Consider the following 24,419-nt stretch of genomic DNA (forward strand, 5'->3'; position numbering starts at 1 on the left):
AGCGTCTAATTGTGTATTGGTTCTCAGTTCACTTCCATGCGTAAGTTAGTTCAGGGTAGCTCCTGCTAATCAGAAAATACGCTCCTGTTCGCTCTCAGTGCCTTTCTGGTAGAGGCCCCGCCTGGTGCGTACCCCTCCTCTGCACTGAGCCTGGTCCCTCTTGGAAGTAGAATGACTTTGTCTCCCTTTACAAGCGCTGATGACCTTCCATGGGATTTGGATCACTTCTCTTCTTTTTCTCTTTGATCTACCATAGGCTTAGAAAGAAAAACATACCCACACCGTGAAGTAGCCTCAATTACTAGTTTATTTCTGTTTCTCCGTGTTTCTCTGTGGATTTTGCTCTGTGTTGATGCCCCAGCATCTGGAGCCAAGGTGCTTAAAGCAGGAAAACATTTAGGCTTTTTAATCACCCTGTGCTTTTGTTTTTCAACTCATCTAGTGCATTTTTCCATGAATTTGGCCTCTTAACAGCAGAGGTGCTCCCGTGTTCACACGTCCCCCCCGTGGGTTGTCTTTGCTGCCATACTGTGGATCTTTCCAAAGCCCTTTGTCTCCGGCGCAGCCTCCTATGGATGGTGTGGAGCCGATGCGCTTTCTGACCCAGTGCCAGTCTGTTAATAAGCGAGCTGATTCTGTTTGCCTTTGTCGACAGGGCTCAGGTGTTCAACCTCTAACCAGCAAAGAAGATGTATACGCGGTAAGTAGGTGGTAAATACAGGGTACGATGCTCACCATCACCGGTCGTGGAAGAAATGCACATTAAAACCACCCTGCCGTGAGGTACTACTGCTCGCCTGTTAGAAAGCAAACAGTAGAACACCTTAGGAGCTGCCGACCCCGAATGCCGGTGAGGATGCGGAGCGACTTGGGCTGCCCATGCGGGCCCGCCAGGCTGGAGGACCGCGCAGCCACTCTGGGAAACACTTGGGCACTTACTGATGCGGACTCATTCTCTGGAGCGAATCCAGCTCTTCAGAGTGGTTACAGTTCACATTCATCAATCTCTACGGGTTTTGCGATGGGAAACAATGTAGCAAGAGCACCCTGAGACCTACACAGTAGCAGCTCGGGAACTGACCACCCCCCAGGAGGACACTCCCGACTGGCTTTCTGGCCCAGGGACTGGGAGACTCTCCTGGGGACGTTCCGCATGGTCCGACCTGTTTTCGGTTTCAGCTGGGCTGGCACTTCGCCCAGCTGCCTGGTCATGATATACTCACCTCGGAAGAATGCTCTAAGAGCTCACTGGGACCCGATTCGGAATGCTCCAGCACGCTCCACTGAACGCGTTTCCGCGAGCAACAACCCCTTCCCGCCAGACCGTATTTAGGGACCTCTTCTGCCCTGGCCCACCTCAAAGCCCCTCTGGGGAATTTAAACACCCAACTCTGCCACGCTCAAATAAGCGACTTGACGTGCTTTGTTCACCGGTGAGGTGAAAAGCCACACAGCCATGCACATCAGGATTCCATTTATGAAACGTGAACTTCTTTTGTATACAGGACACGCATTCCGTGCTTTTTGTTTTCTTACAAATTGCTAACGGTAGCTACTTAGGGGAGCTGGGTGGCAGCAAGGCTGACGTTAGACTTTCTAGTTTTACTTGTCCCTCTATGCTTTGATTTTAAGCAGGACAGGAGGGCAGCAGCCCCATGGGAGAGCCCAAGCCCCCCACCCACGGAAACCGCGACCACCCATGTCTGTCTTACGCTCCTCAGTGCTGGCGTGATTTGTCACGCAGCAAACGATGGCTAAGACGCTTTCCCACGGCCTTGGAGCATTTCTGATCAGGCTCACGTTTAAGGCAACATAAGCATCTGTCCTCTGTTCTAGGAAAAGTTTAGTTCACTATCATGACTATGCTTCTCAGCTCTGCCTCCCCAAAAACTCACTACCGGATACATCCCTTCAGGTGCAAATGCACAGCAGGAATTCAAGGACAACCCCGCAGTAGTATCTTGCACTGACTGCTGGCTCTGTTCTCCCCCCACCCCCAAGCGGAAGCCAGTTGGTGGGCCGCCAACATGTCCGGGCATGTCCCAATCACCCCATCTTCACACTTCTATCCACTTGTTGTTGGAGAAAAGTTCCAGTCCCTCCCGCACCATGCATGACAGTGGCTTTCTTGATTGATACTTTTGGGAAGCAGGGCCCACAGTGGATATCATCACCAGAAACTGTTCTTCCCACTAGCGAACAGGTGCATGAGATCGGACCCCGAGAGTGGGATTTAGCAAAGCGTGAACACGGCTGCAGTGAACGTGGCAGGGTCAGTCGGTACCTTTTCAGGATGATGGTTTCCTTCCCCGTGGCCAAATGCCCAGACGTGGAATTCCTGGGGCACGTGATATTCCAATTTTTCATTTTTTTGAGGACCCTCCATACTATTGTCCAGAGTGGCTGCACCAGCCTGCATTCCCACCAACAGTGCACGGTGGGTCCCCTTTCTCCGCATCCTCACCGACACCTGCTGTTTCTTGTGTTGTTGATTTTGGCCATTCCAACAGGTGTGAGGTGACAGATCATCGTCGTTTTGATTTGCATTTCCCTGGTGCTGAGTGATGTGGAGCATCTTTTCATGTGTCTGTCAGCCACCTGGATATCCTCTTTAGAGATATGTCTGTTCACGTCCTCTGCCCATGTTTTAATTGGATTATTTGGCTTTTTGCTATGGAGCTGTATGAATTCCTTGCGTACTTCGGAGAGTATCCCCTTATTGGATTTGTACTTTGCGAATACTTTCCCCCATTCCATCCGTGGCATTCAACGTAAAATCAGCATTCCTCTGAAAGTTACCTAGACTGGTAGGGGATTGGCTCGGATGCACCGCAGTGTGAATTAATACCTCTCTAAAAGACAGACGAGGGCTTCTTTCAAAAACCAAGCTGCTCAGTCTGTCACGTCCTTTTGACGTGACAACCTGTCAAGGAGCGCTGTGGCGACCATGACCTTAGGATGACAATAAAACTGTTTGCCGAAGACAGTTTGTCAGCATCAGGGAAAGGCCGTGAGCACAGGAGTTTGAGGGTTTTCCCAGGGGCTTTGTTCTCGATGGAAAAACACTCTGAAGGAGCTTCTGCTGCCGGCCGGGGGCTCGGAAGCTGGGGGCGGGGGGCTCGGGATCAGGACGCTGGGTGTCCACACCCCTGCCTGATTTGCCGTCCCATCATACAGAGAGCAGCTGCGTCCGCCCGCTGTTCTGCTCTTTTATGCTGAGCGTAAATGTTAAGATGATTTCATTGACAATGTTTTACAGTTTTCTCCTGAAAAAAAGAAAGAAGTCTTTTTACCTGAAAACCGCTTCTTTTTCTTTTTCTTCTTTTTTTTAAAAGATTTTATTTATTAACATAAGAATAAAAAAAGATTTTATTTATTTATTTGACAGAGAGAGACAGCGAAGAGCAGGAACACAAGCAGGGGGAGTGGGAGAGGGAGAAGCAGGCTTCCCGCTGAGCAGGGAGCCCGATGTGGGGCTCGATCCCAGGACCCCGGGATCATGACCTGAGCCAAACGCAGACGCTTAACGACTGAGCCACCCAGGCGCCCCCCCTTCTTTTTCAATTCCATTATTAAGACCACATTTTGGACCAATGCTTGCTTTTGACCAAAAAATAGAACAGGCGACTTGGGTGGAAAGGCAGGTACGGTGGGAGCGCGCTCTGGGCCGCACGCTCCCACCCGGGGTGGGACTGGAGGCTCTGCGCCCAGGGCAGAGGCCGGGGGGGAGGAGGACGTGCCCGATGGGCTCTGGTGCCCGTCCTGAGGCTCCTGCCGGGACCTTCTAGGGAGCCGACATCTGTGCCCTGTCTCGGCAGTTTTCCAGGGTGAGCTCCTCTGAGGAAGACGAGGGCCCCTCTTCACTGAGGAGTCAGCTGCCCTTGAGAAGGGTCCTGAAGCACAGCACCCCTCTGGGAGCCTCCCCCAGCCTGCGCAGGAGGCCAGCAGGCCCCGTCCCCTCCCACCCAGCCGAGGGCCCTGAGCCTGGATCCCCGCTGCCTGCACACCTCTCCTGGAACCCCCCGGCCCCCCAGGCAGGGCTCAGCTCCACGGCCGCCCTCCAGACCCCGCAGCTTTCTAGCATCTGGGCCTCCAGGGTGGCCAGTGGGCAGCCAGGGCCCAACCCAGACCCCCGGGCTCCCAGGGAAGAGCCGCCCACAGCGGCCTCGGTCACGCGGCGGCAGCAGCGAGCGGAGTCCCGCGGAGCAAGGAGCAGGCCTCGATCCGTGGGGTTGCCCGGGATCCCCAACACAGCCAGGAGGAGGAAGCAGGACCTGAAGAAGCTGGCCACTGTGGTACGACTATCCCCAACCTGACCCTGTCTCTGACTGTGTCCCCGACCCGACCCTGTCCCCGACCCCATCCCTGACCCCGTCCCTAGGGCCCCTTTCCTGCTCGGAGCACTGCCTCCTGGCCCCTCAGCTGGTTCACCTCTCCTGTGACGCCCTGCTGTTCTAGAAGGTTCTGAGAAGGGCGCGGTCGGGGGACTTCCACCTTGCCCCTCACGTGGGGCCACAGCTGACCCCGGCTGTCCAGGTCTGCTGCCCAGAGGTGGGACGTGTGCAGTGCATGGCCTGGCTCGTGGGCTGGGCGCCCGTCGGTCTGTTGGGTCCCTCTGGGAAACCTTCACCCCTCCCTCTGTGGCCTCTGAGGCCCGTGGCTCCGCTCCACCTGCTGGGAAGTCAGGTGGAAGTCAGGTGTGGGGCAGCCTGGATGGCTTCTTTCCATCTCTTCTTTCTTCTCTCACCCCTTGTCCGCCCCTCGGAGGGGTGCTGGGTTCCACTTTCCAAGGTCGCCGCAGGATGCCTCGATTCTCCCACTGATTCCTTTCACTGGCCTTCCAGTCCTCTCTGCTTGGCCCCACTCGCCCTTCTGGGGCGTTTGCTGGTGGGATGCTTTCCTGATGGCCCCCCCACCCCGCCCTCTGTGGCTGTGTCTGGTCGTAGTTGGGAACCCGGCCTTGCAGAGCTGACCACAGCTCCGCCTGCGTTTCTGGGTGGGGCCCGAGTGCGGGGCTGCCCCCGAGCCCCAAATGCCTCCCTAGTGCCCTGTCCCCACGGGCTGATGATGTTCCCACCTGCTGCCAGGAGAGGTGTGAGCGGGGCTGGAATATTCTGGAGCTGACAAAGGGAAGGGGCCTGGGGGTCTCACTGTGTGGCAGAGATGGTCCCAGAGGTGGGGCAGGCCCTGGGCCCGTGGGGGCCCTCATGCAGGCGCCCAGCTTCCAGCCCCTCTGACTGCTCTGGGCTCTGCGAGGGGTTCATGTGCTTGCTGGTGGCCCGTCCCCCGGCTCTGCTGTCCCCACTCGTTCTGCCATCTGCCCACACCCTTGCTGACAACACCAGCTTCTCCTGGTCCTCATTTGCCCCCACCCAGGGATTGCTTCATTTTTTTACACTTCCAGGCTATTTGGAGGACCATGATCTGTGGGGCACCCGCCATGGGGGGCCGAGGACCCAGTCTTTCCTTCCACCGCCAACCCTGTCCTCGATCCGGCCCCTGCACACGCCCCTGTGCGGTCTGGCTCCGCCACCCTGCCCCCCCGCCGTGGCTTCTATGAGGCCAAGCCCGCGTCTCGGTCAGGAGCAGGGCTCATCCTGCCCGTGTTCCCCACCCTGGCCTGGGCCCTTCTCCCTGCTGCAGCCCCGCAAGACCGCCTGTCTACTCCACCCCACGGGGATGTCCCCAGCACGCCCCCGGCTGGCCCTCCCTGTCCCTGTGCCCAGCCCTCCGGCCGCCTCTGCCCCACTCCCCTGGGTCCTCAGCCAGCCCTCCGGTGCCCACCCAGACTCGGCCCTCTGGGCGGTTGCCGCTCCGTGGTGTGGTTGTGATGCCCGGCACGTGGAAGCAGGGGTGCCCGAGAGCCGAGGGCGGGGCCGGGTGGGGAGGGGCGTGCAGCCCGCCTGGGCCTCTGCTGTCCACGGGCAGCTGTGGCGGGCGCTCCTGCAACGCGGGCCTTCTCAGAGACGCCTTTCCTCCGACAGATGGAGCGCGTGAGGCAGTGGGAAATCCGCCAGCTTCAGGACATCGAGGAGGCCACTCAGCATGAGCTCACCATCCAGGACGATTGACCCTCGGGGCCGGGGCGGGGGGGTGCGATGCTCTGGAGCTCGCACCTCGGCCGGACTCACCCGGCCCTCTGTCTGTCTGCAAACCCCAGCCCTCCTCAGGGCTTGCCCAGGTCCCGCTTGGACCGCTGCCCTCCCCGCGCTGCGTCCCTCGAGTCGGGTGGGGGCGAGCTAACGAGGCTCTCCAAGGTACCACCAGAGCGCAGGGCCCAGAGGGAGCCGACGGGGGAGGTGGACGCCCACTGCGCCACCCTGGGGGTGCCTGCCACCCCTGCGGCTTCCCCAGTGTGACCCAGGGCACAGGATGACATTTTGCACGTAGAGACCAGGGAGCGTGGCGACCCAGCCGCCCACACAGGGCTGGGGCCACACACCCAGCGGGCTCAGGATGCCATTCCGGGAGAGTCAGGCGCTGGGACTCTGAGCGGGAGGCGCTTCGGGCGGTTTGCAGGCGCTGGTTCCGAAAGGTGGGGGTGGGGTGAAGAATCCGACCCTGTGCCATGGTTCAGGCCGTCTCTGCCCCGTCCCTGTGCAGTCTCGCTGGGGTCCCACGGAAAAGCTGGAGGTGTTTACACCCTGTGCTCTGTTTTTTTTCCTTCCGAAAACGAAAAGAGCGTTTGTTTCCAACCCTACCCCGGGCCATCTCCAGGGCTGCCCCTCCAGGCCTGGCCATGGTGGCCCCACTCTCAGGGCTGCAGATCAAGCTCACTGCTGGACAGAATCAGGAGGCAGCCCTAAAGCAGGGCACTCCCTGTGTTTGTTGGGAGGTTTCCAACAAGGAAGGAGGACAGTCCTCCCGGGGTGGGGGTGGTTTGCCGTCACTGGATGAGTCACTTCAAATGACTACGTGTGGGAAGAGCGGATTTACTGTCCAGTGGGCTTACACAGTCCTGTGTGTCCTGACCCGGTTCTTCCTTCGTAAGCTGACTCTTCAACGTGTTCACTTCTCCCTTTGTTATAACATTTATTGTCGGATTATGGAAATGATAAGTTTATGAATTTTTCAAATACAGCACAAAAGTATAAAGCAGAAAGTCTGCCTAGAATTGCATACCGTGGAAAAATACTTCAGTGCAAACCCTTCGCACCTTCAATACTGGAAGTCAGTGAACGATTCTGCTGAGCATCTGTGTCTGATGTAAAGTGATTCTGATGGGTCATCAAGTGGCTTCTCTGTCTTGCTCACAGCCCTTGACAAATTCAGATGCAGAATGAGGCCAGAGAGGAGGAAGGCATGACAGGGGCACTTCGGGGAGGTTGTTCTTGAAAGCCTGGGAATTACAGGTGCTCAGAAGGAAGCGTTTTGTTCGTAAGCTACTTTCCTAGATGCTCATGTTGCGTTTTCTCCCCCACGTGTTAGCAAAACGGCTTCTTGCATTTGTGCAAAAGAGCGTAGGTCACAGGCCCTCTAGTTGGTGTTTGAAATGCAATCCTGGGGGGGCGTTTCACAAATAAAACAGCGTGGATTGTGAGCGTGTTCCAGCCACGGGAAGATGTGGCCGGCAAGTAGCCCAAGGAAGGAGCGAGTCCTGTGCCCGAAGCCGGAACGTGGTGCCCGGGAGGGCGTCCTGGCCGCACCCACCACCTCCATGACCTCCGTGTCCTCGGGACCCGAGCTGTGCACGGGCGGGAGGGCAGCCTCAGACCGGCGCTCGGGACGCGGGCACTGCCGGTCCGGGCTGCATAGACGGGGACCCCTTGGGGTCTCTGAACCAGGGTCCTCTTCAGGAACGCGCCCGCGTCACAGCCAGCGAGCCCCGTAGCATGCTTCTCCTCGTGCAGTTTCTGTTCAGCGTGAAATGAGAAGTGATCCCTTTCTAATCTAATCTTCAAAACTATACGTTTTCTTCCTAAAATAAGCTATTTATCCGGGGTGTCTTTATTTGACGTTCACACCCCTTGTCACCGTGTCAGAAACCTGGTTTGAGGGGCTGCTCAGTGGCCTCGCTGCAGGGTCTGGTTTGTGCATCACTTTCCAGTAAAGTCTTAGCGCCTGGTGTTTTAAAATTTTTTTTTTTACTGCGAAACAAAGACTCAAAACAACCCGTGTTCACCTCCGTTCTGGTGGCTCGGCTGCACCTCCACCTGGGCTCCCTGCAGGTGACGCCAAGCAGGTGCTCGCCCGGCGCATCTGAGCGGGAAAGTGGGAACCCGGCTCCGTGTGGGGGTGCCGGACCGGGGGCCCCGTTCCTTTGCTGGCCGCCACGGGGCTGCACGCAGGCCCCATGTGTGCGTGGCCGCCTCGGTGGGACACAGACTGTCCGTGCTGCGGATCCCCTGCTCGAGGGCTGGGGTGGGGTCCAGCATGCCAGGCAGCCTCGCCAAGGGCACAAGCAGGGTGATACCACACCCCACTCACAGGATTGGGGATGCGGGCATGGAACAAAGCATTTTGTACCAATGTCTACCAGTGTTGTTAGAATCCTCCAAGTCCTTTTGTGGGTTAAACGGTGTTCCCATCGTGTGGTCCCTGCTGGGTATTACCCAGCGAGGTGCGGGGCCCGTGAGCGGTGTCCAAGTGAGCGCTCACTGCAGCTTTGCTAGTTTTACGATAGCTTTTAAAACACATACCAAAAAATAAAAAATAATCATAATTAAGTCACGTACCAGCTGGAAAGGTGACACGGTACCCTTGTGTTCTCATGCGCGTTTCCCTCATGGATGGTTCTGTTGGACAAGTTGGACAAGTGTCCACCTGCTTCCTGGTTGGTTGTATCCCTTTCTCAGAGGATTCTGTAAATGTCCTGTTTCTCTGGGGATATTGTGCTTTTCATAAGGATTTTTTAAATTCCTTTACTTTGGATTGATTTCGTTTGAGCTTAAAGATACACATTTGTGACGATTCATTTTATGTGTCAGCTTGGCTGGGCCACTGTGCCCAGTTTGGTCAAACGCCAGGCTAGATGTCAGGGTGAAGGTCTGGTTTAGGTGAGATCAACATTTATAGCAGTGGGCTGTGATTAAAGCAGATCGCCCTCGATAATGTGGGTGGGCCTCGTCCAATCAGTTGAAGGCCTTAAGAGGAAAAGACTGCGGTCCTCCCAGGGGAGGAGGGGATTCTGCCTCCAGGCAGCCATCGGACTTGAGATGCAACCTCCGCTCCTCACTGCGTCTCCAGCTGCCGCCTGCCCTGCAGACTGGACTTAGCAGCCCCGTGACTGGGGGACCTACTCCTTCAAAGAACAGCCTCTCTCACCCACTCACACCCCCTCTCACCCACTCACACCCCTCAGGGTGGTGTGTTCCCTTTGATGTGTCTGCCAGACCTCTAAGGGAAAATGCCGAGTGAGTGGGGTCTGGAAATTGCCCTGGGATTCAGGGCGTCCTCAGAGGGGGCAGAGTCCGGCAGCCCCTCCACCCCCCTCCCCTGCTGACGGGGTCTCAGGCTCTACGGGATGTGCCAAGCCCAGGCCACGCTCTCATGATCCCCAGAGTCTGGCCCAGTCCTTGCCTCCCCACCAGCTGCGGGGTCCCTGCACCAACCCTTCTTCTCTTGCCCACTCTTTGGGTAGGAGGGGGCTTCCCTGGACGGTGGCATTAGGTGTGTCCTGGTGGAGGGTGGCCGGTGGCAAACCCTCCCTAACATTCTGGTCTGATGCCTCACAGCCTCTTCTCTGCTAGGCCCTGACTTTGGCCTGACCTTGGGCTGCAGAGGCCGGTTTTAGGGAACATCCTGGCTCAGCCTGCTGGTGGCGCACCCCCACCCCTGCTGTCCACCCTTGGTCTGCCTTCAACAACAGTCCCTGACCGGTTAGTCCGAGAGCAGTCTGAGAACCACAGGAGGTACACATCGTCCTCCCCGGAGTCTCCGGTTGGGAGCAGAAGCCGAGCCCCCACACCCCCCCGCCCCGCGGCCAGAGGAGGAGCCGAGTCCGGCCCAGAGGACGGGCCGCCGACACTAGAGGACACCACCGTCCCCCTGCAGGGAGGCGCGTCTTCCCACAAGCCACAAAACCCCGCGGTTCGCGAGTAAAACGGCCACCGGGTTTTTAGTCAAGCAATCTTTTCCTTTATTTTTGTTAAATAAGATTCCAGAAAGTATAGTGCAAACACTCAGTAGAAAAGTCGCAATTAAGAAATGTACATTCACGTTAACATTTCAGTCCGTTCACTGGTTTGTTAATAAAAATAGGACCAATTATTCAGTGACTTGTCTCAGTCGAACAATCTTGGAAAAGACTGGAAGGTACAGTGTGGGGCTGACGTAAAAATAGACCCGTATTGATTATACAAATCTATCGAGAGAAGCTACCTGGTGACCGTGAGCTGCCGTCACTCTGACCCCGTCACCTGGTTCCGTGTCTGCAGAACCATTCTCGAGCGAGCTCCGTGGGTAGAGAGCATGTCCCCGTGCCCACCCACCCCTGCATGCCATCGAGCGGCAAAGCCACACCCAGCCGGACACGGGAGGGCGCAGGGGCGTATCCGGCCTTTCTCGGCGAGGAAAGAAAATCAAGGGTGGGCTTTGGGTTTACCTTCGGTGAGAATGGAAGCTACTCTAAGGTGGTCGCGATCGATACGTTACCTTCCTTGTGCAAGGTGGTGTGCAATCGTGTGGCCGGGGGGGGAGGGCGGGCAGGGACGAGGGGCGTCCGGGCTGGGGGACGCTGCGTGACGACTGCAGGCGCTGGCCGCACAGGCCGGGGCCCCAGGCTGCACCGTGTCGCGGGGACGCTCTGCGGCCAGCCGGCAGATGGCCCGAGGCGGGCCTGTCCCTCCGCGCATGCTGCGTGTTTTCAAGTTCAAAGTGGGTTTCACACACGTGGGGATTTCAGGGCATGCAATTCAGAGGGCACGTGCGTGCGAGCCCACAGTTTGTACAGGGCGAAGGCGAGACCGCGCGCGCCCCTCCGGGACGGGAGCTCGGCTGCGCGGGCGCCCCGGAGTGAGCAAAGGTGGTAGGTAGCGGGCTTCCTCGGGATCCCGCAACTGGGGAACGGTCCCCTGAGACGCGTGCTTCGTGCCCGGGGCCCGGGGGCTGGTTGGGGCTGCTGGTGGGAGGCAAGAAACCGTTCTGGCTGCTGGTGGGCCCGTGGCCCGCGCCGTGGGGAGCGAGAGGCCACAGACACGGCGCTCTGCAGATGGTCCCGCACACCATATGCGGTCAGGGAGCCCAGACTCACCCAGCTCTCTTGGCCGTTGGTCTAGGACCACCTCTCTGTTTACACATCAGCTCTCAGCACGTGATGCGAGCTGTTTGCAAACCGAGCTTCCGAACGACGTCCGAGCTGCCCGGAGCCGAAGGAGTCGGGGCCCGTCTTGCCTTCCACGCGTTCTCACGGAAACCTGCCCTGGCCGTCCCCCGACCTGCAGGAAGGGACGTTCACCGCCCATACCGCTCCCGTGGCGTGAGGCACCAGATGGCCATTCCACCAGGCAAGACGGAGCAGAGACGGCCGACTCGACCGACGGCCTCCCGGGGCTCACGCGCCTTCGGCCGGGACTCGGGGGCCACCCGGCTCCGTGGACGTGGGGAAGCGTGTGTGCCTCGGGGGCTCCGTCTCCCAGTTTGATGCCAGAGAGACCATGCAGAAAGACATGGGCAACCATCCTCCCTGCTGCAGGGGGGTCTGTGTTTTCTCAGACAGGACAGGCTGTGGGCACGACAGATTTAGGATGGAAAGCGAGACAAGGTGGGACTTCTCAGGCTAACTCAGACTGTCCTTGGGAGTCCACTGTGAGGACAGCGTTCTGACTGAGCTCCCCGGGGCATACCCGGGGCGGGCTGTGGGGCAAACACTCCGAACCAGCCTGCCAGGGTCCCCCCACCACAGTGGGCACCTGGGTGCAGACCAGCAAGGGGGCTCCCTCAAACCCAACTCGGCGTCAGCGAAGAGCCACTGAGTACGATGGAAAACCAAGGGCTTGGGACAGACAGGCTGGCATAAATCCTGGTCCTGCCACTCGCGCTGTGGGACTTCGCTTAAGTCAATAACCTCTCTGAGCCCCAGATCCCTCACGACACCGTGGGGGCTGTAAGTGGCCAATGGGTGACACATGGGCAAGGTGCTCTGTGGGCTGCCAAGTAGAATGCTTTCATAGAATCAAGGACCCCGCCCCACTCCCCAGGGGCCTGCCTTTCAGCGCCAACCCCCCACCTCCCAAGTCCATCTTGGCAAAATTCACAGCTGGGAGTTTATTCCTCAGGCTGAGCCAAACTGAGCCTTCCTGGCCATCTGCCCCATCCCCACCCTGCCGTCCAGGAGGGGGGTCCTCAGGCCGTGGCCCCATCCCTACCCTGCCGTCCAGGAGGGGGGTCCCCAGGCCGTGGCCCCATCCCCACCCTGCCATCCAGGAAGGGGGTCCCCAGGCCATGGCCCCATCCCCACCCTGCCCTCCAGGAGGGGGGTCCTCAGGCCGTGGCCCCATCCCCACCCTGCCCTCCAGGAGGGGAGTCCTCAGGCCACCCCTAGCAATCCACTCCCTGAACCAGACTTCAACCCACCCCAGCCTAAGATTCATGGGGGCAAATGCAAACCCCAAGACACTGTGAGGGGAAAGGTCACATCTTCACGTGGTCCCCACACCCCCTCAGAGGGTGTTGGGGCTCCATGTCCCAGGCAGCTTTCAAAGCAAAGCGCAGCTGGGGAGGCAGGATGTCCGGGCGCAGGGACATGGCTGTGCCCTCCAGCTTCCAGCGGGCCTCAGCTTGCCCCTTATTCCTCTCACCGAACCAAACATTTTGACATCAACTGCCTCTAAGAAGGTTGATTTTTTGCTTTTTAAGTTCTGTCGTTTTTTTCATTGACGCCACTACAAACTCAGGTCAGGTCGGTTTCCGGGGTGACTTTCTACGGAGCCAACAGCCCACATGCCTCAGAATTACAAGCGCTGGCAGTGCCCTGTGACCCGCCAGGCCAGGGCTGCTGGGCGCGTGGCGGGGCGCCCGCCAGCCCCCGTGCCCGGCTCCCACGTGGCGGCGGGCGCACGCTGAGGGAGCACCTGCCTCGCAGGCTGTGTGCGTGTTGTGGGCGAGCCTGCCACACGGGAGGGGCCTGCAGGGCCCCCCGACTCAAGGAATCACAGGACCATACGCGGGAGCGGAGACGGTCCACCTGTCTGGGACACACACGCGCGAGGCCCACAGGACCCTTCCTTCTTGAGTAGCAGGACAAAGGAGGGGGTTCATACTACTTCTGGGTGCTGATGGGACGAGCACGGCATTCCCACCAGGTGGAACCAGCGCCTGGTGCCCCTGAAGGCTGGATGGGTCCGGTGGGGCTCAGAGCCCACACGTCAACCAGGCTCACCAGGCAGGATGGCGTCCTGGCCCCGAGGCTCACGGCACCCCGTGGACGCGCTGAGACGGGTCAGGAGGGTCACAGGCGTGCACAGACCTGCTCTCGCCCCGAGGGCGACTTAACTGACGGGGCTGAGGCAGGCCCTCCCCTCCCATGTCCCGCGCACCGACGGCAAACCCCGCAGCGCGTGGGGCCTGAGCTGGGTCTGCAGGAGGGGCTGGGGGGCCGTGGGGGTGTCGGGCCCCCCACAGCGTGGTTGAACTCGGGCAAACTCGTGCACATGGCTTATGCTGGAATCACCATTGGCTTTGGACCGCAGTTGAGAGTTAGTTATTGCTTCTGGAGACAGAAAGGGTCTGAAGCGTTGTTGGCTCTGGGGTCTGACAAACGTGCAGGCTCGGGGGGCCTGGTCCGCGGGGGGCTCCACGCTGCAGCACATACACCCCATGCAGCGGACCCCCCGGGCCCGGTGGTCCGTGGAAGCGTCTGGAAGTTTGGGGCTGCCTCTGCGCTACTGAGGTTGGGCATAAGCAGCACGCGAGGGACACGCAGGGCCCCCCCAGTGCCGGGGCTTCCCCAAGCAGGGGCGCGGTGCCTTAGGGACGTCACACGTCTGGGTAAAGCGTGCCGTTCGCACGGGGCGGGGGCTGTTCTCATTTTTGGTGGGAGTGAACAGGCGTCCCCTGAAACAGTTCACTATTTACAGAGCATCTTAAATAATTCAGAGAGAACCCTACTCGAAAGGCTAACGTTTGTCCGTGGATGCTGTACAAGATTAAAAATAAATAAGGCAAGATCATACGGTCTCATCACAAATAAAGAGGAAGACATCGCGCACCCGCCTCCGAGGGCCGCTGTGGGGGCTGCCGCGCCCTCGGGGCGGTAGGGTCTGGACTGCTGATGACAGAAGTGTGCGCTCCTGGGAGCTGGGCCGCGGCGCCGCCGTGGGTGGTCACGGCGGCCGGCCCACAACCGTCGGGTCCCACGGCCTCCCGCCGCTGCCACGACCGGTGGCCACGCCTGCAGGGCTCCAGAGCTCCTGGTTGTGCAGACCCCAGGTCCGGGCCCGGCAGGGCTGGGGGCGCTGCGGAGAGTTCACGGGCGTCCACCCGCCCCCCGGCTCGCCCGGGTCGACACGGGATCCGTGGCGTGTGTCCGCGGGGGCGACCAGCTCCTCTCCCCGATGGTTGATGTCGGGTCCCCGCATCTTTAAGCAGCTACCTCATGCTTGGGCCATCCGGGCCGCCCTGCCGCTCTGTCCACTTCGAGGGGGGCAGGTGGTCCACCCAGAGAGCTCAGGATCCTGCCCCAGCTTAAGGCCCGTACCTTCAATTCCGTCTGTGAAGTCCCTTTGCCGCGCGGCAGAGCACGGAGTCGGGGCCGCGGTGCGGTCTGCCGCCCCCTGCCCTGCCCCGGAGGCAGCTTGGCCGCCACCAGCAGGCGGGCACCAGGACCCCGGGCAGGTCCTCAGCCCTGCAGCCCGGCACAGACAGGCTCACCACGGGGGCCGCATGCTCACAGGACTCTCAGGATGACTCGGTTTCCCCTGATGGAATCCCGCCATGTCTCTAAAGGCTGAGAAGGACTCAGTGGCTCAGCGCAGAGCTGCTTCTCAGGAGGGAGGCCGTCGGCCCACCTACTTCCGTGCAGAGTCCCGCATCAGCTGGCCTGTCCACACACGGCCCGGCGGCTGCCCAGGCTGGCTGCAACCCGGCCGGGCAGGGCTGAGCCCCCCAGAGGACGCCACGCCTCACAAGCCCACCACGGGAGCAGCCCCGGGACATCGACGGGGGCTCAGCCAGAGTGAGCCCAGCCCCGCCCGCCGGTGCCCAGCTGCCTTCCTCCTGCGGCCGGAGCCGCCGCCCCGCACCCCTAACAGCACATCCCGCGTGTCCTCGGTCTGCACCTGTGTGCGCGGGAGACCCCAGACCTCCCCAGAGTCACCTGCGGAGCTCTCCACACGGGTGCAACCCACACGCACCCCGAATCCCACGTCCGGGGCGCAGGCTCATCCGCCCGGGAAGCTTGTGCTGTTGTGAGAAGAGCAGGAGCCCCAGACGCGGGGACAGCAAGGGGCCCGCGACCCCGACCTCGGTTCCTCCCCCGACGAGAGAGGCCAGGGTCTGTAGGGCCGAGGCCATCCGGGGGCCGAGGGACAACGCGGGACGGGCAGGCAGAGCAGGGACGATGCTGGTCGGGACACAGAGACGTGGCTCGGGGCCCCAAGAATTCCAGAAGACCTGCCTCTGGGTCTTGGCAGAAACCGCTCCCGAAGGAAGCCAGCGGGGCCCGCTCTGTGCGGCAGGGCTTCTCCCCAAACCGCCCGCCTGGGCCCCGGGCCTGCCCTTCCGGCCCTGCCGCACGCGGGAGGCCTGGCTTCCAGCCGGGGCTGCCGTGGGCCCCCTCGGGGCACGCTCCCGCTCTGCCGGCCACAGCTCCACGGCTCTGGCTCAGCGAAGCCTGCGGCCGCGGAGCATGTTCACAAGATCCCGACGCCAGACGCTGAGCTGACCGACCCCGGCAGTCGCTCCTCGGCCACCGAGGAGAGGACCGAGCGAGCACAGTCCCCTGAAAGCCTCAGCGTCCAGGCGGGCAGGGCTCCCCTGGCCCGTCGCTGCCCGGCTGCTTCGGGTCACGCCTGGACGGCACCCCTTCTGCAGCCCAGCCGCCGGCCGCCGGCCCTGCTCTGTGGGCCGGGCTGGTCCCTGCTGGAGCCCCTGAGCCCCCAGCAGCCAGCTAAGCCTCCTTCCCAGCTGCTCTGGGGCTCAGGTGCTGGCCTGGCGGGCCCGGGGGGAGCCCCGAGCCCTGCAGAGCCCCCAGCCCGGCTCTGACCGGGAGGCCGGCCGTGGGGGCCGCCGGGGGCGGGCCTGTGGCCAGTCTGGTCTGGAGGCCGGCTCGTCCGTAAGCACACATTTTCCGCTCTGCGTTCAGGGACCTGGCCTGGGAGCCGTTTCCATCGGTCCGGCCTTCCAGGAAGTACGTCAGCATCTCGCCCTTGCCCTTGACGCTGACCTTCCCGCGGCACACGAAGCGGTAGGTGCCCCTTCGCAGCAGCCGGTGAACCTCCTCGGTCACCTGCAGCGGAGGAAAGCAAGCGAGCGTCCCCGGGGTCAGCAGGGGAGGATGCCGGGGGCAGGGCCGCACAGAGGGCTCCCTCCTCCACCCCCCGCGACCTGTCCCCAACATCAGACAGTGCCAGGGGACTCGAGGGGCCCTGGCCGGGACAGCCTGGGGGTTGCGCCGCCCGCTAGCCCCGGACAAGCCTGGGGAAGCCATGGTCTCCGAGGGGAGGGCCCAGGGTGCGCAGCAGGCTGGACAGGGCACCGAGACGTGGCAGCAGGCCCAGGTGGGAGCCCCGGGGCACCCCAGGCACCAGCTAGAGGCCTGGACAGGGAGAAGCAGGACAGGCAAAGCTGGATGGCTAACATCGGAGTCCCTCGCGCACTTCTTCCAGGAAAGAACCAGATGTCTAATTTGGGCCCAGCAGAGGAAGAACTTGTAAAAGCAGCAATGGTGGGGCGTGCTTCTCCTCAACACGGGAGGAGGTGCGCGTACGGGGCCGCGGGCGGGAGTAGTCCTTCGGCAGAAGGGGTTCAGGCAGCACCGGGGGCCCCGACGGACGGACCGCGTCTTACCCACGCTGACGGCAGTCCTGCCCTGGGGCACGCACCCCAGACGCTGACCCCGGGCCTGATGCAGGGGAAGGGGCCCCCGTCTGCATAGAGCTCCCCTGTCGCAGGTCCTCTGGGGGACGGGGGCGTTCACGGGACAGCCGAGTGCTCTGTGCCTCGGGGAGTCCAGACACAGACACGCAGGGAGGTGGCCGTGGGGGGCGTGCGAAGAACTGCTCCAGCACGCAGAGTGGCCGCCTGGGGGGGGGTCACAAGGCTTGTCGGAGCCCCAGGACCCCATGAGGTGGGCGCCTGGCTCAGAACGGGGGCACACGGGGCTGTGGTCATCCACAGTACCCCTGTGGATCTGCCCTGCGCTCTTGGCTCCATGCGGGGACCCACACACAGGCACGAGGGTGGGGGCCGTGGAAGGGGGTCCCTGCAGTGCAGCCAGGGGACAGAGAGCTGGGAGGCACATCGCCGGAAGCCCAGCAGCCAGGGCAGGCCAGGCCACGAGCAGCGGCCACGTCATGGAGAACAGCCCTCGGGGGCCACAGGGAACAGTCCTGGTGCTGAGCAGGGGAGGGGCTCGCTGCTATCTGGTCGTGGAAACTTCAAACTTTCACGTGAGACAGTGGCCAGCTGGAGAGTGGACGGGCCTTCGCCCAGTCCCCCCTGGGGGTGACCCGGCCCGGGAAGGCGCGGTGTCCTGGGACGGGCTGTGGGATGGTGGCGGGATGATGCAGACACACTTAGCGCCTCTGAGTCGCACGCTCACGCACGTGAGGATTGTAAACGTGTGTGTGTTTCATGACAATACAAGAAATTCGAAGGAAAGACTGCAGACGCCTCCGCTCTGAGCAGAGTCTCCTGACGGGTAAACCGAGGAATCCAAGGGCGTAGCAGGCACCTGCCAGAGGCAGGCGGGGACCGAACACACGGCTGCAGGAGAGCTGGCAGCCTGCACCCGGGTACACGCGGGTCTTGGGGGACCTTGTCAGGGATCAGGGCAGAGGGAGAGGCCAGCGCGGGACCTGGTGCCGCTCACAGAGCGCCCTGCATTTTCCGCCCCAGCCCCGTGGGTGCCCAGAGGCCAGCCACGGCCACACTGGGGGACAGGCTCCATCTCCCCCGAGGCCCCCAGGGACTGCAGCGTGCGCCCCGGCAGACCTGGGTTCACATGGTTGGAAGGGGGGCCCCGAGAGCTGCCCACACCTGTGCACGCTTGGGAAGAGCAGCCTCTGTCCCGGAGCTTTGGGGGGCTGCTACAGGTTGTCAGGGTCGCCCACAGGCTCCCGGCCAGGCAGGCCCACAGCACCCGCCCTTCCAAACCCAAGGAAGCCCCTCCATCTACAGCAGCTGGGCAGGTGGGCAGAGTCCTGGATGCCGGACGGGCCCGCTGGGACCCCAGCACCCACCGTGCCCCTGCCTCCACACATGGCCACGTGGGAGCTGACCCCCAAAGCCACAGGACAAACCAAACCAAGACCACCCCTGGTCTCGGGTCCTGCCCTGCAGGTCACAGACACACTGTGCTAGGCGGCCTCGTGTCCCTGCCCAGAAGAGGGAGGCCGGGCTGGCCCCCCGGCCTTTTGCACCATCTCGCACCTGCAGGATGTGCCTCGGGCATCTCTAGTGAACCGACCTGGATTCTGCCCTGGACGCCGGTGCTGTCCATCCGACTGGCCACGTTGACCGTGTTTCCCCAAATATCGTACTGCGGCCTCCGAGCCCCGATCACCCCGGCCACCACGGGGCCAACATTGATGCCTGGAAGACAGCCATGGAGCGCCGTCGGCACCAGCAAGGCTTCCGAGGGAATGAGCTGCCCCTCTCGGGATCATGGATTCCTGGGGTCATCTAGCATCTAGCACAGGGCCCCTTCCTGAAGCAGAGACCCACCACTTGGTTGGGAAGAGGGGGCCCCCAGTGTCTGCTCATACATGGACCCCCGGGCATGGAGAGAGTCCTGTTTCCCGGGCCAGCGACCCCGCACCGACCCTGCAGCTAGGAAGCCTGGCCTTTCAGGCTGTAGGACTGTGTCCCCCCGCAGTCCCTTTCCAGGAGGGATAGTCTCTCCTGATGGTTCCCCTGGCTGCGACCCTGCAGGGCATTCAAGCTGTGGGGCCCAGAACTGCTCAGCCTTTCGGGATGTTCTGAAGAGGGGAGCAGAGGTCCCCTTCTCTTTACGTGGCTCCGGGGCCGACTTGCCCGAAGAGTGCCAATCACCCCTGTAGCCATCCCCCAATGGGGCTTCCTGATGACGCCACGTCACATGCCCCCATTGTGTCCCCGTTCTGCACCCGTGCACAGACTTTCTGAGTTAGGCAGGGGTGCTAATGACGTCTCGGCCACCAGCCTCGTCAGTGCCTCAGGCCTGGCAGCGGGATGGCCCTGGGGTGGAGCCGGGGACCAGACAGGGGCCTGAGGGGCCGCTCCCCCATGCCTGCTGGGGCACGGACCAGACAGAGCCTGCCTGCTGGGTAGAAGGGCCTGGGCTCTCACCCCGCCAGGTCCCCCAGGGGGGCGGGAACAGTGTCTGTTTCCTGGAACATCACTACACGGATGGTGGAGCTCCAGCTGAGGACAAAGCCGGAACGTGGGCATGCGGACCTGGCAGGCACCCGGCCTCAGGCAGAGCTGTGCTGGGGAGAACACCCCCCCGCTCTGGCGGGCCCCGCTGTTACCGTCCTCATGCCATCCCGGCTAGAACCACCACTTTGGGGGCACTTTCCTCCAGCTGCATGTGGACTTAGAGGTGTTTCGAGAGCTGGGCAGCGCCCCTTTGGGTCCTCGGTCCCAGTTGCCAACTTTCAGAGGTAGAGTCCCTGCGTTCCCAGGCCCGCCCCTGGGAGGCCCCTCCCTATCCGGGAGGCCCCGCCTTCCTTCCTGTGAGGCCCCGCCCCTTCTTGGGAGGCCCTACCCCTATCTTGGAGGCCCTGCCCCCTATCCGGGAGGCCCCGCCCTCCTTCCTGGGAGGTCCCGCCCCTTCTTGGGAGGCCCCGCCCCCATCCGGGAGGCCCCGCCCCTTCCTGGGAGGCCTCACCCCTATCTGGGAGGCCCCGCCCCTTCTTGGGAGGCCCCGCCCTCCTTCCTGGGAGGCCCCGCCCCTTCTTGGGAGGCCCCACCCCCATCCGGGAGGCCCCGCCCTTCCTGGGAAGCCCCGCCCTCCTTCCTGGGAGGCCCCACTCCTATCTGGGAGGTCCCGCCCCTTCTTGGGAGGCCCCAAGCCTATCCGGGAGGCCCCGCCCCTTCCTGGGAGGCCCCGCCCTCCTTCCTGGGAGGTCCCGCCCCTTCCTGGGAGACCCCACCCCCTATCCGAGATGCCCTGCCCCTTCCTGGGAGGCCCCACCCCCTCTGTGAGGCCCCGCCCTCCTTCCTGGGAGGCCCCACCCCCTATCCAGGAGGCCTCGCCCCCTCCTGGGAGGCCCCGCCCTCCTTCCTGGGAGGCCCCGCCCCTTCTTGGGAGGCCCCACCCCCTATCTGGGAGGCCCCGCCCTCCTTCCTGGGAGGCCCCACCCCTATCTGGGAGGCCCCGCCCTCCTTCCTGGGAGGCCCTACCCCCTATCCGGGAGGCCCCGCCCTCCTTCCTAGGAGGTCCCGCCCCTTCTAGGGAGGACCCACCCCCTATCCGGGAGGCCCCGCCCTCCTTCCAGGGAGGCCCCACCCCTATCCGGGAGGCCCCGCCCTCCTTCCTGGGAGGCCCCACCCCCATCCGGGAGGCCCCGCCCTATCCGGGAGGCCCGCCCCTTCCTGGGAGGCCCCGCCCCCTCCCTGAGACCCGGGTCGGGTGGGCGCAGCGTGCTGGCCTCGGTGGCCACCGCCGGGAGCCACATACCGACGCGGAGCACAAAGTCGTTGTAAGACTGGTAGTTGATTTCATCCAGGACGTCGAACATGTCGATGGCGAAGTCCGCCAGCGTGCTGAGGTGCGAGGAGATGCACTTCTTTGCCTGCGCACGAGCAGACGGGGGTTACCACGTTTGGGGGTGCAAGGGCAAGGCTGGGGGCCGGGGACGCTCAGGAGGGCCCTGCCATACCCGCGGGATCAGGGACCAGAGCCCACAGGCACAAGTGCGCCCACCGCCTGCAGGCTTGGCGCCAGCCCCTCGACAGCTGGACCCCCTGCGGCAGGGGCGGGGGCAGCCTCGGTGCACAGGGAAGCAGGCCAGTGTCCCCACACAGAGCCCGTGGCCCCCCCTGCTTTGTGCGGCTCTCACGGCCTCTCTCGTGCCAAACAAGGACGTCGGGCAATTTCCTTCTCTTGGTTAGAGTCCCGTCGGCTGCCCTCCCTCCCACGGGTCCCCTCCTGGTCACCTCCGGGTGGGACCTCCCTTACCACTGAAGCGCTCACAGTGACGCACGATGGTTAACCGCAGTGCGCAGTTTACACTAGGCTTCCCTGTATGTGTGTACGTCCTGTGGGTTTCCACGAATGCAGAACTTGGTGCGCCCACAATTGTAGTAGAACACCGAGCAGCCTCACTGCACCCCTGCACACCCCTGTGTTCAACCCCCCCCCCCCAGCCCCTGGGCAATCCCTGATCCTTCTATCATCTCCACAGTCGTGCCTCTTCCAGAAGGTTCCATAATTGGAATCCTACAGCATCAGCCTCTTCAGACTGGCTTCTTGCCTCAGTAATTTGCATTCATGTTTCCTCCACATCTTGCCATGGCGTCATCGCTCATTCCTTTTTAGCGCTGAATAACATCTCCTTGTCTGGATGGACCACACTGCGTTATCCGTTCACCCAATGAAGGACATCATGGTTGCTTGCAAGCTTTGGCAATTATGAATAAAGCTGCCATAAACATCCATGTCAGATATTTTGTGGACGTAAGTTGTCCGCTCCTGGGGCGCCTGGGTGGCTCAGTCGTTTAGTGTCTGCCTTCGGTTCAGGTCATGATCCCAGGGTCCTGGGATCGAGGCCTGCATCGGGCTCCCTGCTCAGTGGGGAGTCTGCTTCTCCCTCTCACTCTCCCTCTGTGCTCTCTCTCTCTCTCTCTCAAATAAATGAATAAAATCTTTTTTTTTTTTTTTAGATTTTATTTATTTATTTGACAGAGAGAGACAGCGAGAGAGGGAACACGAGCAGGGGGAGTGGGAGAGGGAGAAGCAGGCTTCCCGCCGAGCAGGGAGCCCGATGCGGGGCTCGATCCCAGGACCCTGGAATCATGACGTGAACCGAAAGCAGACACTAAACGACTGAGCCACCCAGGCGCCCCTAAATAAATAAAATCTTAAAAAAAAAAAGTTGTCTGCCCCCTTGGGTAAATGCCAAGGAGCGTGACAGCTGGATCGTAGGGTAAGAGTATGTTTTGTTTTGTAAGGAATGGCCAGACTGTCTTCCAGAGAGCCTGCACCACTCTGCATCCCCACCAGCAATGGGTGGGCGTTCCTGCCGCTCCACATCCTCGCCAGCGCTGGGCGTCCTCCAGGTTCTGGATGTTGGCCGTTCTGATCAGGGTGTAGTGGTGTCTCGTTGTCTTAATTTACATTTCCCCAGAACACGTAATACGAAGCTTCTCCCTACACTTACGTCTCATGTGTACCTTCTTCAGCGAGAGGTCTGTTCAGATCTTTTGCCCACTTTTTCATCAGATTGTCTGTTTTCTTATTGTTCAGTTTTAAGGGTTCTTTGTATATTTTGTTTTTATTTTATTTTTTAAAGTTGGTTCCACGCCCATGTGGAGCCCAAAGTGGGGCTTGAACTCGCAACCCTCAGATCAAAACCTGAGCTGAGCTCAAGAGTCGGACACCTAACCGACTGAGCCACCCAGGTGCCCCAGGAGTTCTTTGTATATTTTAGATCCAAGTCCTTTATCAGATAGTGGTTTACAAAGATGTTTCCCTCAGCCTGTGGATTGTCTTTTCATTATAGTATCTCCCACACAGAATTTTAGATTCTTAATTACATCCAACATAACGATGTTTTCTTCTGTGGATCGTGCTTTTGGTGTTGCATCTAAAAACTCATCACCAAACCCAAGGGCACCTAGATCTTCTCTTACGCTATCTTCTAGATGTTTAATACGTCTGCCTTTTACATCGAGGTCTATGATCCATTATAAGTTAACACATTTTGTGTTAACATTCTGCTAAATATAGACGGATGTCCAGGTGTCTCAGCACTGTGTGTTGTCGGCTACCTTTGCTCCATTTGCTCTTTCGTCAAAGATCTGTTGACTCTACTGATAAGGGTCTATGTCTGGCTCTCTATTCCGTTCCACTGATCTAGCCGTCTGTTCCTCCCCAACCTCACCCTATCTAGTTGACCTTGAAGCCAGTCATGCCAGCCTCCAACTCCGTTCTGTTTCTACTGTACTGTGTTAACTTATGCTGGGTCTTTTGCCTCCATGTAAACTTAGGATCAGTTGGTCAACACCACAAAATAAACTGTCGGGTTTGAGTGGGATTGTGTAAATCTTTAAGATCAATTGGCGACAACTGACCTCTCGACCATGAGTCTTCCTGTGCTCAGAGGAACCTTACCTTTCCACTTACTTAGATCTTCTTTGACTTCTTGTATCAAAGTTTTAGTTTTCCTCACAGAGACACTGTTGTAGTTATTTTGTTAAACGTGTACCTAGTATTTAATTTGGGGGGTGGTACTATAAATGGCATTGTGTTTTTAATTTCAAATTCCACTTGCTTATTGCTGGTGTGTAGGGAAATGACTTACTTGGTAATCTTGCTTCCTGCAACCTTCCTATGGTTGCTTATTATAGACATTTTGTGGATTCTTTTTTATTTTCTACATAATCATGTCATCTGTGAACAGGGACAGTTTTATTTCTTCCTCCCCAGTCTGTGTACCTTTATTTCGTTTTCTTGTCTTACTGCACTAAGACTTCCAGTACGAATGTCAAACAGGAGTGATGACAAGGGGCATTCTTGCCACACTCCTGATCTGAGGGGGAGGCTTTGTTTCTCATCAAGTATGATGGAAAACTACCGGATTTTTATAGATGTTCTTTACCTAGTTGACAAAGTTTCTATTTGTAGAGTTTGCTCACAGTTGTGTTTTTTTAAAAGCAGGAATGGGTGCTGGATGTTGTCAAATGATTGTTCTGCATCAATTAACTGACATGATCATATATGATTTCTCTTCTTTATCCTGTTGATATAGTAAATTTCATGAACTCACTTCGAAATGTTGCACCAGCCTTGGTATCTTTTTTAATTTTATTTATTTTTAAAGATTTTATTTATTTATTTGAGAGAGAGAGAGTGAGAGAGAGAAAGAGCACAAGAGGGGGGAGCGGGAGAGGGAGAAGCAGACTTCCCGCTGAGCAGGGAGCCCGATGTGGGACTCGATCCCGGGACTCCAGGATCATGACCTGAGCCGAAGGCAGTCGCTTAACCAACTGAGCCACCCAGGTGCCCCAGCCTTGATATCTTTTTTTTTCCACTAATAAAATGAGTTTATTTTATATTAAAGTTTTCAAAAAACACATATGTAAAATTACCCCATACTAGGCCTCAAGAGAGCCTTTAC

At 59.9% G+C, this 24,419-nt stretch overlaps 2 protein-coding genes across 2 annotated transcripts in view; one reads left to right on the forward strand and one right to left on the reverse strand.

The window, feature by feature from the left end:
- The first annotated feature begins 538 nt into the window (after nt 1–538).
- On the forward strand, nt 539–6,755 carry CCDC201 (coiled-coil domain containing 201). The gene is made up of 3 exons (XM_045865160.2): nt 539–700; nt 3,819–4,295; nt 5,985–6,755. Exons 1-3 carry the CDS (start codon nt 572–574, stop codon nt 6,069–6,071), a joined length of 693 nt encoding a protein of 230 aa, XP_045721116.1. The 5' UTR covers nt 539–571; the 3' UTR covers nt 6,072–6,755.
- Nucleotides 6,756–12,424: 5,669 nt separating this feature from the next.
- Nucleotides 12,425–24,419, reverse strand: part of ADCY1 (adenylate cyclase 1) — a 116,797-nt gene continuing 104,802 nt past the window's right edge. Inside the window, exons 18-20 of the mRNA XM_064575510.1 lie at nt 20,759–20,873; nt 18,566–18,690; nt 12,425–16,384 (exon numbers count right to left, since the gene is read on the reverse strand). Coding sequence (XP_064431580.1) covers nt 16,046–16,384; nt 18,566–18,690; nt 20,759–20,873 — 579 coding nt within the window. The 3' untranslated portion in view covers nt 12,425–16,045. The remainder of the gene's footprint in view (nt 16,385–18,565; nt 18,691–20,758; nt 20,874–24,419) is intronic.

This window comes from Mirounga angustirostris, unplaced genomic scaffold (assembly GCF_029215605.1).
Source record: "Mirounga angustirostris isolate CCGP_5_RB_7025 unplaced genomic scaffold, mMirAng1.0.hap1 SCAF_12, whole genome shotgun sequence".
NCBI classification, from domain to species: Eukaryota; Metazoa; Chordata; class Mammalia; order Carnivora; family Phocidae; genus Mirounga; species Mirounga angustirostris.

Bases quoted from the DNA above. Each gene is read 5' to 3' on its own strand.
- CCDC201 (XM_045865160.2), top strand. From the start codon at position 572: ATGGATGGTGTGGAGCCGATGCGCTTTCTGACCCAGTGCCAGTCTGTT. The intron at 701-3,818 runs GTAAGTAGGTGG...CTGTCTCGGCAG, and splicing joins GCAAAGAAGATGTATACGCG to TTTTCCAGGGTGAGCTCCTC. The intron at 4,296-5,984 runs GTACGACTATCC...TTCCTCCGACAG, and splicing joins TGAAGAAGCTGGCCACTGTG to ATGGAGCGCGTGAGGCAGTG.